At 39.0% G+C, this 14,026-nt stretch overlaps 1 protein-coding gene across 2 annotated transcripts in view; it reads right to left on the bottom strand.

Annotated features, from left to right (window-relative positions):
• LOC121281855 (forkhead box protein O1-like) overlaps positions 1–13,198 on the bottom strand; it is a 117,743-nt gene extending 104,545 nt beyond the window's left edge. Inside the window, exon 1 of one of the 2 annotated variants that reach the window (XM_041194935.1) lies at positions 10,939–13,198. In XM_041194935.1, the coding sequence (XP_041050869.1) occupies positions 10,939–11,361 (423 nt within the window). In that variant the 5' untranslated portion in view covers positions 11,362–13,198. The remainder of the gene's footprint in view (positions 1–10,938) is intronic. The other variant, XM_041194934.1, reaches the window with a different exon arrangement.
• Between the last annotated feature and the right edge of the window lie 828 nt (positions 13,199–14,026).

The following is a 14,026-nucleotide window of genomic DNA, read 5'->3' as shown; positions in this document are numbered from 1 at the left end:
ATTAGTGAGCCAATTCAGAAGTAGGTGGAGCAACCAGACAAGATCAACTTGACAATGATGCCAGAGTGCTCCAAAAGAAAATAGTAATCTGATGTTTCAGAGTGTGTCCATTCCATACAAGCTAAATAAAGACTACTTGCCTGGATTTCACACACAAAAACAAAAAATGCTGGAAAAACTCAGCAGGTCTGACAGCATCTGTGGAGAGAAAGACAGAGTTAATGTTTCAAGTCTGTATGACTCCTAAAGCTCTGAAGAAGTCATACAAGCTTGAAACGTTAAATCTGACTTTCTCTCCACAGATGCTGTCAGACCTGAGTTTTTCCAGCATTTTTTGTTTTTGTTTTAGATTTCCAGCATCTGCAGTATTTTGCCTTTATCTTATTGCATGGATTTCACAGTGGTTTCATTTTACATAATTTAACCTATTTACTTTTAAGTCTTAAACCACATTTGCTGATGAGAAAACACTCAAGACAAGTTGTGTGGAAGTCAAGTTTTATATACTTGCTGTTTCAATAAATTATGCTGCTACTTTAGCTGGGTGGTTTTCAGATTTAGCAGAAATAAGCATGTTTTATTAGCCTAAATTTGGTAAAAGTATACTGTTCATTGTCTAAAAAAGAAAAACAGGCAATGGTCACAGGCTACATAAGTTTCCTACATGCGTGCAGTCTTTGTCGATTGTTAAACAGAAAAACACTTTGCACAGGCAAAGACATTACTGAACTGTAATGTTCTTTATTTGGCAAACACATTAAAGCACCTTGGGCCCAACAACTAACCAAGTTAATGTTAACTCATGAGAATCTGCAAAACACAGTATAGCTAATTTCAAAATTTGCAACAGCAGCACCAACTATATTGCTGTGATGTCCAAGTCTACTTATTATACCCTCACCAAAATGCTAATAACTGTACATGATTAAAAAGTATGGTAAGGCAGGTGGTAGCTGGAAAAGAAGCTGCAATATCCTCAGCCACTATTTCAGTTCTTCTTTCCTCTCCTACTCCCCCATCTCACCTTAGTTCAATACAACTCTCACATTTGAAGCCATATTTGCTTAATGTTCTTGCATTTTTCTTTTTTAGTTTCAGCTTTTAGTCAGTTTATTTCCTGTTTTAGTTTCAATTACACTCTTGCTTTCTCTCCACATTCTATCCAGTATTTTCTCAATACCTCCACTGTAGATTGTAATAAAATTATTGGAGTTCTACAGTGATCTTTTCAGGTACTCTGCCTCAACCTTGCTGCCATTACACACACCAGATATGTGGGTGACACACCTCATAATGCCACTGGGTTGTGTACAGACTCTGCCTAGGGCTGAGAAATATCTCACAGAATTCCTTCCTGGCAGCCTGTCTAACAGATCTTTTTCAGAAGAACACAACCCACAAAAGGGAGAGAAAGAAAGTAAGGGAAAGAATACATATGAGCAAATATACCATTATTTGTTCCAATTGTAGAAAGTGACCTAACACAAATCATTCAGCAGGCAAGGGGAGGAATGCCACTTATGCAATTCTGTCCAGCTAGGCTGTGCCCATCCACCTAAAGATGGTTAAACTGTTCAGATATGTAAAACTAGGCAGTATATCCTATTTTACATACTATAATAATATATCACTACTATATCACAACAAAATGCAGTGTATATTTTTTCTCTACAGTTAAATTAAAAAGGTTTTCAACTAGACTTAATTATTAAACATTTACCAGTTTTACCATTTCAAACTATAATTCATTTGATGGTGATGCTTGGTTTCATGAAATAAAACATGTTAAAAACAATTGTTTTGCCTTGGGGTTAAAAAAAAAACTTTCAAACACAATCATGCAGATTTGAGAGAATCTGAATGTGGATGAACAAGCATTTTGTTTTAAAAAAGGCAACAACATACTAAGGTTGCAAGTCTTGCCAAAGTTTTAAATTTTAAAGGAAAATACAGCAATGAAAAGAGCACTGTTGTCTTTTACTTACTACATGGACATACAAAGAAAAAGAATCTTTCCACTCTCACAAAAAGATAAAAATCAGAATCTCAATAGGAATTTAATTGGCAGGCATTCTTTTTCCTCTGAAGTTTGAGACACATCTGCAGCTACATCAGACAGACTTGCCCAGTTTCAATTCTATTTTCCTCTAGTGCAGGCTTACAATGAGAATATTGTCTCCTAAAACTAGCAGCTTCCCTCTCCCCAACATAAACACAAGAGCCTTTCTGTGCAGGAATGCCAAACTTGAATGGTATCCGACCACAAAAACTACACATCGGGAGGTTACAGCATACAATACAAATCTAAAAGCCACCTTCAACAGGAATCAGACTCATTAAAATGGTCACAATTCTGAAAGTAAAATATCTTTAGTCTTACTGGCCAATGTTTTTTAGTCCTGCCTTATTATTGCATTTTATGGCTTTATACCATGGCCAGAAGCTGTCTGGGAACACTGCATAATTTCCACTGCCATAAATGATGAAAAGCAAACTCCAGACAGGTCACTGTTATGTTCCTGCCAGTATTTTCAAGTCAAACAGAAAAATATAACTAGCAGTATACCAGATAACACCGGGACTGAAATAGAAATAGAGTACATTTTAGCAGTATAATAGATACACCAGTCCACTGGACACTCAGTCAGTCACTCACCAACAATTTTACTGATTCCAGGGTATTGGAAATACCAATTCAGTTGTTATTCCATGGCAGAAGTAACTAGAAATGCTCTGTGATACTGAAGAGAATACAGTTAAAGCAGTAACAAATTCTTTAACTTAAAAAAATTGCAGGGCTGAACAGATGAGGTGGGTGGAGTGGGACCAGCTGAGTTACTCTTGCAGAGAGCCGACACAAAAACAATGAGTTGAATTGCCTCCTTCTGTGCTACAATTTACTTGTCAGCTTCTCTAAAAACTCCACCTCATCAGATCTGGCAAAATCTAAACTCAAGAATAACTGAAGGAACTAGGAATGACAAATCATATTCCTTTTCTTGGCACAAGTGACTGGAGCTTAAATGCTGATGCTCTTGTTTTCTAACAAAAGATTCAATGTGTAAGGTTAAGATGCCACATTTCAGAAAGAATTAACTCTGAATTGAGGTTCCTTTAAGTTTTTTTTAAACCAAAAGTGACTCAAGCTGCGATTAATCTTTACTTTATTGTACATGCTGGGACTCTTATAACTAAACAGACAAAACGAACAAATTTAATACATTCTGACTTGTCAATCTCCTTTCAAGTTTACACAAGTCCAATATTTCCAAAAAACCGTTGTGCTGGTTACATAACCAACAGCTGCAAGCCTGTTTACAGTCTCTGTACTGGGGTCTCAAATTTCAATCCCAGCCCTGGCCGAACAGATGCCCATACTTTTTTAATGACCTGAATGGCTGAACAGGGTCCAGGGTAGCGAACAAAGTCCCTTTGAAGAATCAGAATCCCTATCACCCCAAATCAGCTTTTTGATTTTTAATTTTGGGTATAAAACATTTTAAATTTTACAATTAAATTAGAAAAAGAAACAGTGAAATATGAGATCTATATTCTTCATAGATGTTTACTGAATCATAGAATAATTGATAAAAATTCTTTGAAGGGCCCAAGGCAAACAATTACCATGGTTGACAAAAAGTGAAAGAGGATGTGAGAAACCAGAATAAGGTGAAGCTAAGCTTGGGTTTGCAAAAGAACAAAAGCAAAAAACTTACAATGCTGGGAATCCAAAACAAAAACAGAAAAGGCAAGAAATATTCAGCAAGTGTGGAGAGAAAAACAAAGTTAACCTTTTAAGTCAATGAACCTGGAGATGATAAAAGCTCAGTTGAAACTTTAACTTTTTTTCCCCTCTCCATTGATGCTGCCTGACCTCCTGAGTGCTTCTAGCATTTCCTGTTTTTATTTGAGGTTTCTAAAGTTTATAGCCTCTCAGAGAATGGTAAAACAGCGATAGGATGAGAGTTCTACAGTTTTCAGGTGCCAAGAACAAATGAGGTGGGGTAGGAAGTTTTGCAGGGAGCTTATATTTCAACAATAAATATAAAAAGAAAATACTCCAGAGGCTGGAAATCTGAAATAAAAACAAAGTTTTGAAAAAACTCAGCAGGTCTGGTAGTATCTGTAGAGAGAGAAAAACAGAGTTAACATTTCAAGTCCAACGTGACTTCTTAAGAACAAGCTTTTTCTTGTGTCCATACTTCCTAGGAACTCAAGTGTAAGAATATGCAAGTCTTGGGGCAGTGCTACGCTTCATAGAGGGGTTATGAGTTGTCAAGATGAAAATGGAAAGAAACTAAATGTCCATGAAGTTGTTTACAGTACACAACTGATATTACTGTAAAAATTAATACAGTAATGAACATAGAAACCTATGACTTAGGAGGTGTAGGCCATTCAGGTATTCAAGCCTGCTCCAGCATTCGATATCAGATCAGCCATGATCTTGGTGGTCTTGGGTCTATCTCCATCTTCCCTCCATAACCCTTGACTCCCTTGTCCATCAAAAATCTAACTCAACCTTGAATAAATTCAATGACCCAGCCTCCACTGCTTCCTGTGGAAGAGAATTCCACAGGCTAACAACCCTCATAAAAAAAAAATCCCTCAGCTCCATCTTAAAAGGGAGATTTCTTACTTTTAAAACTGTATCCCCTAATTCCAATCTCTCCCACAAGAGAAAACATCCACTCAGTATCTATCCTATTAAATCTCCTCAAAGTCTTATGTTTCAATAAGACCAACTTTCATTCTGCTCAACTCTAATGGGTAGAGGCCCAACCTGTTCAACTTTTCTTTATCCCAGGAATGAGTTGAGCGAACCTCTTCTGAACTGTTTTTAACATTGTTCTTTCCTTTTTGAAATAAGGAGACCAATACGGCACAGATGGTGAAATCATATCTGGAGTAATGTCCTGTACAGCTGCAGTAAAACTTCCCTACTTTTATATTCCATTCCCCTTACAATAAATAGCATTATTCCATTTGCTTCCTTAATCACTTGCTGTATCTGCATACTAATATTTTGTCACTCATGTACCAAATTTTATAATCTCTATTTAAATAGTATAGTGTTTTTCTATTCTTCCTGGCCAAGTGGACAACCTCACATATCCCCACATTATAATCCATCTGCAAAATTTTTGCCCACTCACTTAGCCTTTCTATAATCACTTTGTAGGCTCTTTACCTCGTCTTGATAACTTACTGTCCTACCTAACTTGGTGTCATCAGCAAATTTAGCTACCATACATTAGGTCCCTTCATCCAAGTCATTGATATAGATTGTACTAGTTGAGGTCCCACTGATCCCTGTGGCACTCCATTAGTTACAACTTGCCAACCCAAAAAAAGATCCATTTATCCCAACTCTCTGTTTCTTGTTAGCTAATCAACCCTGTATCCATACTAATATGCTATTCCCTACATCATGAGTTCTTAACTTGTGTAGTGACCTTTTGGAAATCCAAGTAGGCCACATCTACAGGTTCCCCTTTATCCACCTTGCCTGTTACTTTCTGAAAGAACTCTAATAAAATTGTTAAACACAATTTCCCTTTCACAAAACCATGTTGGCTCTACCTAATCCAATATAATTTTGTAAGTATCCTACTATAACCTCCTTAATAATGGATTCTAGCAATTTCCCTAAGATAGATGTCAGGCTAACTGGCCAGTAGTTTCCTGCTTTCTGTCACCCTCATTTCATGAGTAATGGTGTTATATTTGCTATTGTCCAATCTGCTGGGAACTTTCCAGAATATAAAAGTGATTTTGGAAGATTATAACAAATGCCCCTACTATCTCTGCAGACACTTCTTTTAAGATCCTATGATGCAGGCCAACAGGTCCAGGGGACTTTTAGCTTTAGGTTTGTCCTGTACCCCTTCCCTGGTGATTGTTTCAAGGTGCTCCCCTCCCTTTCACTTCTTGATTTAAGTGTCATTGGAAAGTTTTGTAAGTCTTCTAACATGAAGACAGACACAAAATACCTGTTCAACGCTTCCACATTTCCTTGTTTCCCATTAATAATTCCACTCATTAGTGGGCCACCCCTTGCCTTAGCTACTCTTTTCCTGTTTAAATACTTTTAAGAACTTTTACCGTTTTTATATTTCTAGCTAGCTTTCTCTCATTTCTCTAATTTCTCCCTCTTTAGTCATTCTTTGCTGGTTCTTAGAATCTATCCAACCCTATGAGCTACCATTAATCTTTGCAGACTTGAACAGTGTTTCTTTCAATTTGATGCTATCATTAATTTCCTTATTTGGCCATGGGTGATGCATGATTCTCCTAGAGTGTTTTATTCTCACTGGGATAAATCTTTGCTGAGTGCTATTAAATATCTTAAAAGTCTGCAACAGCATTTCTACTCTCCTACCTTTTAACCTAGTTTCCCAATCCACTTTAGCCAACTCTTGCCTGTATAATTACCATTATTTAGCTTTAAACCCACAGTTCTCACCTTCAAACTGAATGCAAAAATCTATCATGTTATGATCGCTGTCACCTAGTGGTTCCTTTACTATGAGGTTAGTGGTTAATCATGTTCATTACCAGGTGTAGAATAGTCTGCTCTGTGGTTGGAGCTATATATACTGCTCTAAGAAATTGTCCCGAATACACTCTGCAAACTCATTTTCCAGGTCACCTTTGCCAATCTGATTGGCCCAATCTACACATGGATTAAAGCTACCCATGATTGTTATGGGACCTTCTTACATGCCCCATTTATTTCTTCATGTATACTCTGTCCTACAGCGTAACTACTGTTAGGGGACTCACAAAATAGAACTGTATCTTAATGCATATCACCAATTAAATTACACCAAACAATTCAGCAATACATCCTGACAACATTTCCATTTTTGGCTAGTTTTGAGAGGACTGCTTTTCCCATGGTGTGGCACTAGAATCTATCAGCATATTTTATTTACTAATATGAAAGCATGTATTTCCTATTACATAACAACATTATAGGCAAATTTCTTGCAGTCGATTCTTTGTGTCATCTGGAATGTGCATACACTCACCCACCAACAGAAAATGGTTTGGTAATATGCAATTGGACATAATTTCCGACCTCACTGTCTGGGGAGTAAAGAGGCAGATGGATTGCCCACCCATTTAGAACTCATCCGACTTTTATACTACTGATTTTACATGTTGACCCCAAGACTCAAGAGAAAAAAAGACTTAAAAAGATATAGGGAACCAACCAATTCATCATGGGTTCCAACTGCAGTCTAACTGCCAGATGATTTTCTGTTAGAATGTTTTCTCCCCTCATCTTAACATGTAAGTACTTTTTATTAGTTTATTCCTCTCTCCTAAAAATCTTTTTTCTGGACAATTACAAAAGATATTTTGTTGACAAACACAGAGAGCATGCAAGGGAGACACAGAGCAAGTGAGTGAGAAATAAATGGCATTCACAAGACCACAAAGAACATGTAAATAGCTGACGGAGGAAACAACGCAGGTAAACAATGGAAGTTTGGAAAACTGGACCAGCACAGCAGACTCCAGCAGCCAAAAGCCTGGAAGATGAAAAGGGCAGGGTCAGCACCAAGGCTGCAAATTGCCTTGCCAGCAGTGTTTGAGTGGAGGGTTTCCACCCTAAACATTAATCTATTCCTTCTCCCTGTCCCCAGAAAGGCTCACACACCCATATCACATTGCCAGCACAAAGAGAAAGTGGGAGCTATAGTTAAGGTCTGAAGTTATTGAAATCAAAATGAAGGCCAGAGGGTTACAAAAGTAGTAAGTATAAAGATGTCATCCTTTTCTCAACCTGGATCAAGCTTCATTAGAAAAACATAGAAGGCCAAAGAGGGACTAGTCAACAAAGTGTGGATGGGCGGGGTGCAGAAGCCTGAGAAATAGGACAAACCCAATTTAGATTTCAGTCTACCTCAGCAAAGAGGAAATAGGATATTTCAAAAGCCCTGACGTGGAAAGTGGCATCATGAGGAAGATATGACAGAGACAGAAATTGGGAGAAGTAAATGGGAAACTTACAGCAAATCTGGTGGGAAGAAGTGCACTCCAGAGGTTATGGGAATCGGTGCGTTAAGGTCAGTGCAAAGCCTGTTCCAAGGGATAGGATGGGAAACAAATCATGTGAAAGGTAAGGACGGAGTAGAAATTTTAAGCAAAATTTATTAAATTCCATAACATTCTGCCAAACAGCTGTATAATAATTTACCATGGCATCTGGCATGAATAACTGCACTTTACTGACAACAGGTAACTTCTTAAGACATTTGAAGGATCGGGTAACATGGGGCTGATGCTAGAAAATTTCAATAGCATTTAAACATTCATGTTTCACAGCAAATATCCTATCAAACCTCTGATACCACATTACAAAGGCAATACAAAAAAAACATTACTGGCTTTGTAACCTTGGGGCTGAACCAGGCACTCACAACCAGGTGCCAAACCATATTACCATCTAATTAACCAACACAAGCCTACTTACTGCAAATCAATCTGGTGACCTTGAAGGGACAAGTCTAAATACATAAAACTCCACGTTAACAGAACAATACATTGTATTACAGGTATTCTATTTCTGATGCTGTTTTATAAAGACAAAGAGTATATGCTCCACAAGGAATGTCACAAGAGGTTTACTTTGCAATTTGCAAAATATACTTGACTTTGAGGATGAATCTTTCAGAGTGGTATGGTACAGGTTTTGTGGGAAGGCATTGAAAGATAAAGGCTGTTTGCCTTTGAAAATGGCTATTAAATCAATCATGTGAGAGGCCAGACAGAGGCCGCTGCTGGTCTGGAGCCTGCAGGTCTACCCATAACCATTGTTGACTGAACACTCCAAATAAGCATGCTTTACATTATATAACCAATCTTAGAAAAAAAAAATTGCGTAATTGTAATTTTAATCAGAGGCAAGATTGCAAATAATTCTAATCTGTTACAAACAATATTCTAAATTTAAAATATTACACATATCAATACAATAACAAATACTTTTACTCCCCTCATGGCTTTTAGTAAATACAATGTGCGATGTGGTTATAAGGTATTTTAGACTGCATTACCTGCTAAAAGACCAGGTGCAACAGAATATGAACTTTATAGAAAAATCAGCCTCATCAGTCATATAATCAAAATCATTCTAAGAATCATCATGATGAGGGCACAAAACAGAACTTGACCATAGATATAAGAACATAAAGGAAAAGGAACAAGAAATGCAATATTTGTGCTAAGATTTATAACAGAGAGAGCAATAGAAGTCCAAAAAGATGTATACCTATGCTTTATGGATTACACCAAGGCATGAACAGATGTTTGAAATGCTACATAAATCTTTCCCTTCTACGTCCAAGTTAAGACTGCTTCAGAAAATACCAGGGCCAACAGCAGCAGTCAGAATAGGCAATGAATACAGCTAATGGATAGCTATAAAAAGCATGCAACAAGGTTGTGTTCTGACTCCAGATCTTTTCTGTCGTTAAAGTGAAATGAATAGAAGATATCTATCAGAGTTACCAGGAATTGCAATAGGTGGACAGAATATAAATAATCTGAGACACGTGGAAGACAGTAATTATGGGTGATACAGAGGAAAATCTACAAAGACTTCTAGGCACAAATGTAACAAACAGTAACATATGGATTATCATTAAACTGCAGCAAAACATTGTGTACAGTAATATCAAAGAAAGGATTATATCTAGACATAAAATAATAGTGGAATTGAAAGAAATAAGAAAATGATTCTACCTAACTTATCGGGGTAACCTAATAACATCTTATGGGAAAAGTGATCAAGACATCAGAAAGCGCAAACATCACAAAAACGTCATAACTCTTTAGAAATAAGGACATCTCTGTGGAAAGCAGAATGAGGTTACCAAAACGTTACACCTGGTCAACATTATTATGTGAAAGCAGAAGTTGGAATCTAAGCAAAACAATGGAAGATAAACTATAGACTACAAGAGATGTAGTTTCTGAGACACATGATGAGGATTAGTTGAGAATGTTTTGAAGAAAGCAGGTACACAAGAATAATTTGAGATGATCACCAAGAGACAACTATAATTATTTGGGGGTGTACTTAAAGGAACTAGAACATATGGTAGTGAGACTGGGGAAATTGAGGGCAGCAGAGCAAGAGGGAAACAAAGGAGGAAATATTCTGACAGCTTGAGAAGCAGAACAGGTACAATATATGAGAACAACTCAAATATGTGGCTGCTATGAAACGCTGTGAAAGATGGGGAGTCATGATCACCGACGTTGTAAAACATTGCATCTGAAGCCACCAGATAGTTCCTAGTCCCTCCCAAGTTACCCGATCTTAGACAGATCATAACCAAAGGCACTACAACTGGCCCCCCCTGCACGGTCAGTTTTTAAAGGAAAAAAAGGGCAGGTACTCTGCTCCAGTAGTATCGAGTGACAATACTGAAAAGCACATCTTAACTGAGGGCATGATCAAGCTCAACTACAATGCCCTCCTATGAAGAGATTGTCAACATAATCAAGTAGATTGCTGCTGATGGTACAGCCATACCCTGCATGAGTCAGTTCTGGATGATGTAGATCTCACTTTTAGTATAGGATATGCTGAAAACAGGAAAATCTGATCTTCCAAATATTTGGAAGTGTGAAATTAAAAAAAGGGAAAAAAAAGATGGTAATAAATGCTGGCCCTGCCAGCAACGCCCACATTCCGTAAATGAATTTTAAAAAAGCAACCAATAATCATGGCTATAAATCAAATTACTGCTGACCTTCAACAGTAATGCAATACGCCAGCACACTTAATCGTGTATCAACAAGAGTTTCAGTCATTGAAATGAACAATAATTCTTAATTTATGATGTGGAACCAAATCCAAGCATCAGATGATTCAAAATAAACACCAAACTCCCACCATCCCAAGAACTGAATTCTTACCTTCCATCCAGCTGAACTGTTGCTATCTCCCTTGTCCTTGAAGTAAGGCACAGATTTGACCATCCAGTCATAGATCTGAGACAGAGTCAGCCTCTTGTCAGGAGAACTCTCAATTGCTTTGGTGATAAGATCTGCATACGATTGATGGCCCCATGCATTCCTTCTAGCGGAACTCTTCCGTTGAGCACTTGTTGCACCAACTTGGGAACAAACCTCTGCATTCAGACCAGTTTCACTCTCTGATTTTACAGCACTAGAATCAGAAACATCCTGCTTTTCTTCTTCGGTTGGGGTTACTGAGGCAGAGTCCTCCTGTTTGACAGTTGTTAGATCTGGTCTCGGCAAAGGCCAAGTGCAGGATCTGGGGCGGCTCTGTGGTTCAAAGTCTGGGTCGATCTCAGCCTGTGATACTTCGTCAGCCATAACTGACAAAATGTTTTACATAAAATAATCTTAAATTCAGACACAGTGGCTTTTTTCTTTCCTTAAATAAAAGGCCATGACTACTGCCCTATAAAATGCATGTCGTTACCAATTCATTCAAATCTTAAAGGAGAAAGATCCAGGTGTTGTCCCAATTATTCGTAAAGTCAGAGGTACAAGCACATGCATAAATATGCTGGTACTTCTCAGCAGTTACAATTTTGATTTCAAACGAAGGTCAGTTTTAGTTCCAGATAATTAAGGCAATGTAATTCCAACCAAGAGGAAGAAAACTGGCACCCACTGTAATATGTTCTGACATGTCCCTTCCAGTATTTACACATGCTCTGCATTCAAAGTACAATTACTCTTAAACACTTTGCATCTTTCCTATGATAGCGAATCCGATTTGCTGATTATAAACCATATAATACTGCACGAACTCAACACGCCAGTAGAATCAGATTTCATATAAATGTTGAAAGCGACGTTCACCAAATTATCTTTAATCTTGTGCAGCAACCTGACATGGCGACTTCAGTATCAACAACGTAATGGACAAAACAAACTTGCTTCGGCATGGGAATAATTGCAGTCAGTAACTTCGGTTTTAAGTTCAGTCAGAATTCACACAAATTGGTAAAATTCCCAAAAGAGCGTCGTTTTCTTCTTGTGTAACAAGTATCTCCAAAATGGTGCGTTTGGAGCCCGTTCTCCTGTGGAATACAAAATCTTCTTTCATTTGATGTAAAAAGGCAGTGTAAAAAGTGAAAATTAATTCCTGATGGCTTTCTATTCTGTTTCTGCCGGATTCAGAACTCTTGTCAGATACTTCACTAAATTAAAATGTGTACTGTTAAAGGTCGGGGGTGTGGTGGTGGAAGGAAGGTTGGAGTTTCTAGACAAAGTAAAAAAAATCAACGTGCATCCCTCAGATTAAACCCGTCGTGATTTCTCAAGGAGCCATTCGAATTAGCGGGGTCTCCAAGGCCCGCGGCGAGTTGTCTTTTCCTAAAGGCGACAAGGAGCTGCTGCTGCTGCTTCTTCTGCCCTCACTCGCTGAGACCCGGTCGGGTTCCCACCGCAGGGCCCGGCCACAAGGCGCCTTCACTCCAAGCGACCATCTTGACGACGAGGGGCGGCAAAAGCACCGCAGATGGCAAACGTTGTGCCTTCCAAGTTGAGGGGAAGCTCCGATTCGCCTACCGGACACTTTGGTGGCAGCAGAAGCAGCGGCCTCCGCCGGGACCGCCGACAAACTTCATTGGAAGCGAATCCGCAACAGGGACGCGGGATGTCGGTCGGATATATTAAAATCTCCCCAAACCCGAGCCGCGCCCGCTTTAGCTTCTTTTGAAATATTTTTTTTAAAAAAATTGCTTTCCCTTTTCTCTCTGTTTTGACCCGTTTGGCTTCTTTTGACGCGTATTCATGGCGTAGAAGACAGCACCGCTTGACGCAAACGACGGGGAGGGGGGAAGACGGAAGATGGCGGCCAGCCGCCGTGGCATGATGGGAATTGTAGTCCTCCCGAAGCCGCTCTCCAAGCGCTCGGGCGGGAACTCCGACGGACCAGGAACTACACTTCCCAGAGCGCACCACGGTCCGCCCTAACGCTCCAACAACAACCTGGATTCATACTGCGCCCGGAGGCGCTTCAGCCGCGACTTCGGACGGCTTTAGCTCTATTCTAATCGCTCTATGCCAGCTGGCTGGATCCAATCATCGTTAAATTTAGTCGATAGTGTTCTATTTTGGATGGGATTGCATTCTCAGCTAGACTCCTGTTTGTATTCTCGCTCTCCCTTTGCAGCATAAAGCGGATCGAAAGTGCCACGGCGATGGAGCCGACGCCAGGCGTTTGCCGCGGTGCCTGTTGGGAGTTGTAGTCCTGAACCTCGACCTACCCTGCTGCTTCCGGCGATCGGGAGGCGGCAATGGACTACAACTCCCAGCAGGCAGCGGAGCACGCATCTCCCTCTTTAAAAGTCAAAAAAGAAACTTATCTACGTGGATACCCTTTAATCACGAGTGAAGTAAAACGTGCTTTTCTTATGATTGACAAGTCAACCAAACAAAATGCCCCAATATTTTGGTTAGCAACGTTTTAAAACAGGATGTCAACAAAGCCCGTTAGCCAATAAAAAGCGGGCCCTGTCTGTCACTCAAATGTGTAAGAAATAGAGATACAATAGTGCAGCATGTGACAAGGTCTCCATATTATGCACAACGTTACCAGTTTACAACGCTTCTAGCAATCCTTTGCAGGCTAATAGGTTTTCAGATGTCCGATTATTTCAATACCCGTATAAACAAAAAACACCAGGCTGAATAAAGTTGGTGATAAAAAATGTTCGCCCAACCGCAGTTCCAACACAATTAGAGCATTTTAAACTGAAATCTCATATGTTGAAGATTTAAGCATGTCATGTGGACTGACACTCCAATGCAGTGTCGAATGCCAGAATCGGTTCATTTGAATTACCTTTGAATGGTACGTGCATGTTAAAAGGCAGCATTAAAATGAACTGGTCAATCATCTCACTGCAGTTTGTGGGATCTTTTTACAAAATGACAACGGTATTGCCTACCTCAGCAACACTCGTTGCACTTTAAAATAATTAATTGAATGTGAGACATTTTGAATCATTTCTGTAAGATATAT

Source organism: Carcharodon carcharias, chromosome 9, assembly GCF_017639515.1.
Source record: "Carcharodon carcharias isolate sCarCar2 chromosome 9, sCarCar2.pri, whole genome shotgun sequence".
Classification (NCBI taxonomy): domain Eukaryota; kingdom Metazoa; phylum Chordata; class Chondrichthyes; order Lamniformes; family Lamnidae; genus Carcharodon; species Carcharodon carcharias.
The sequence above is the reverse complement of the archived record's forward strand: the minus strand, read 5'-3'. Positions and strand labels throughout refer to the sequence as shown.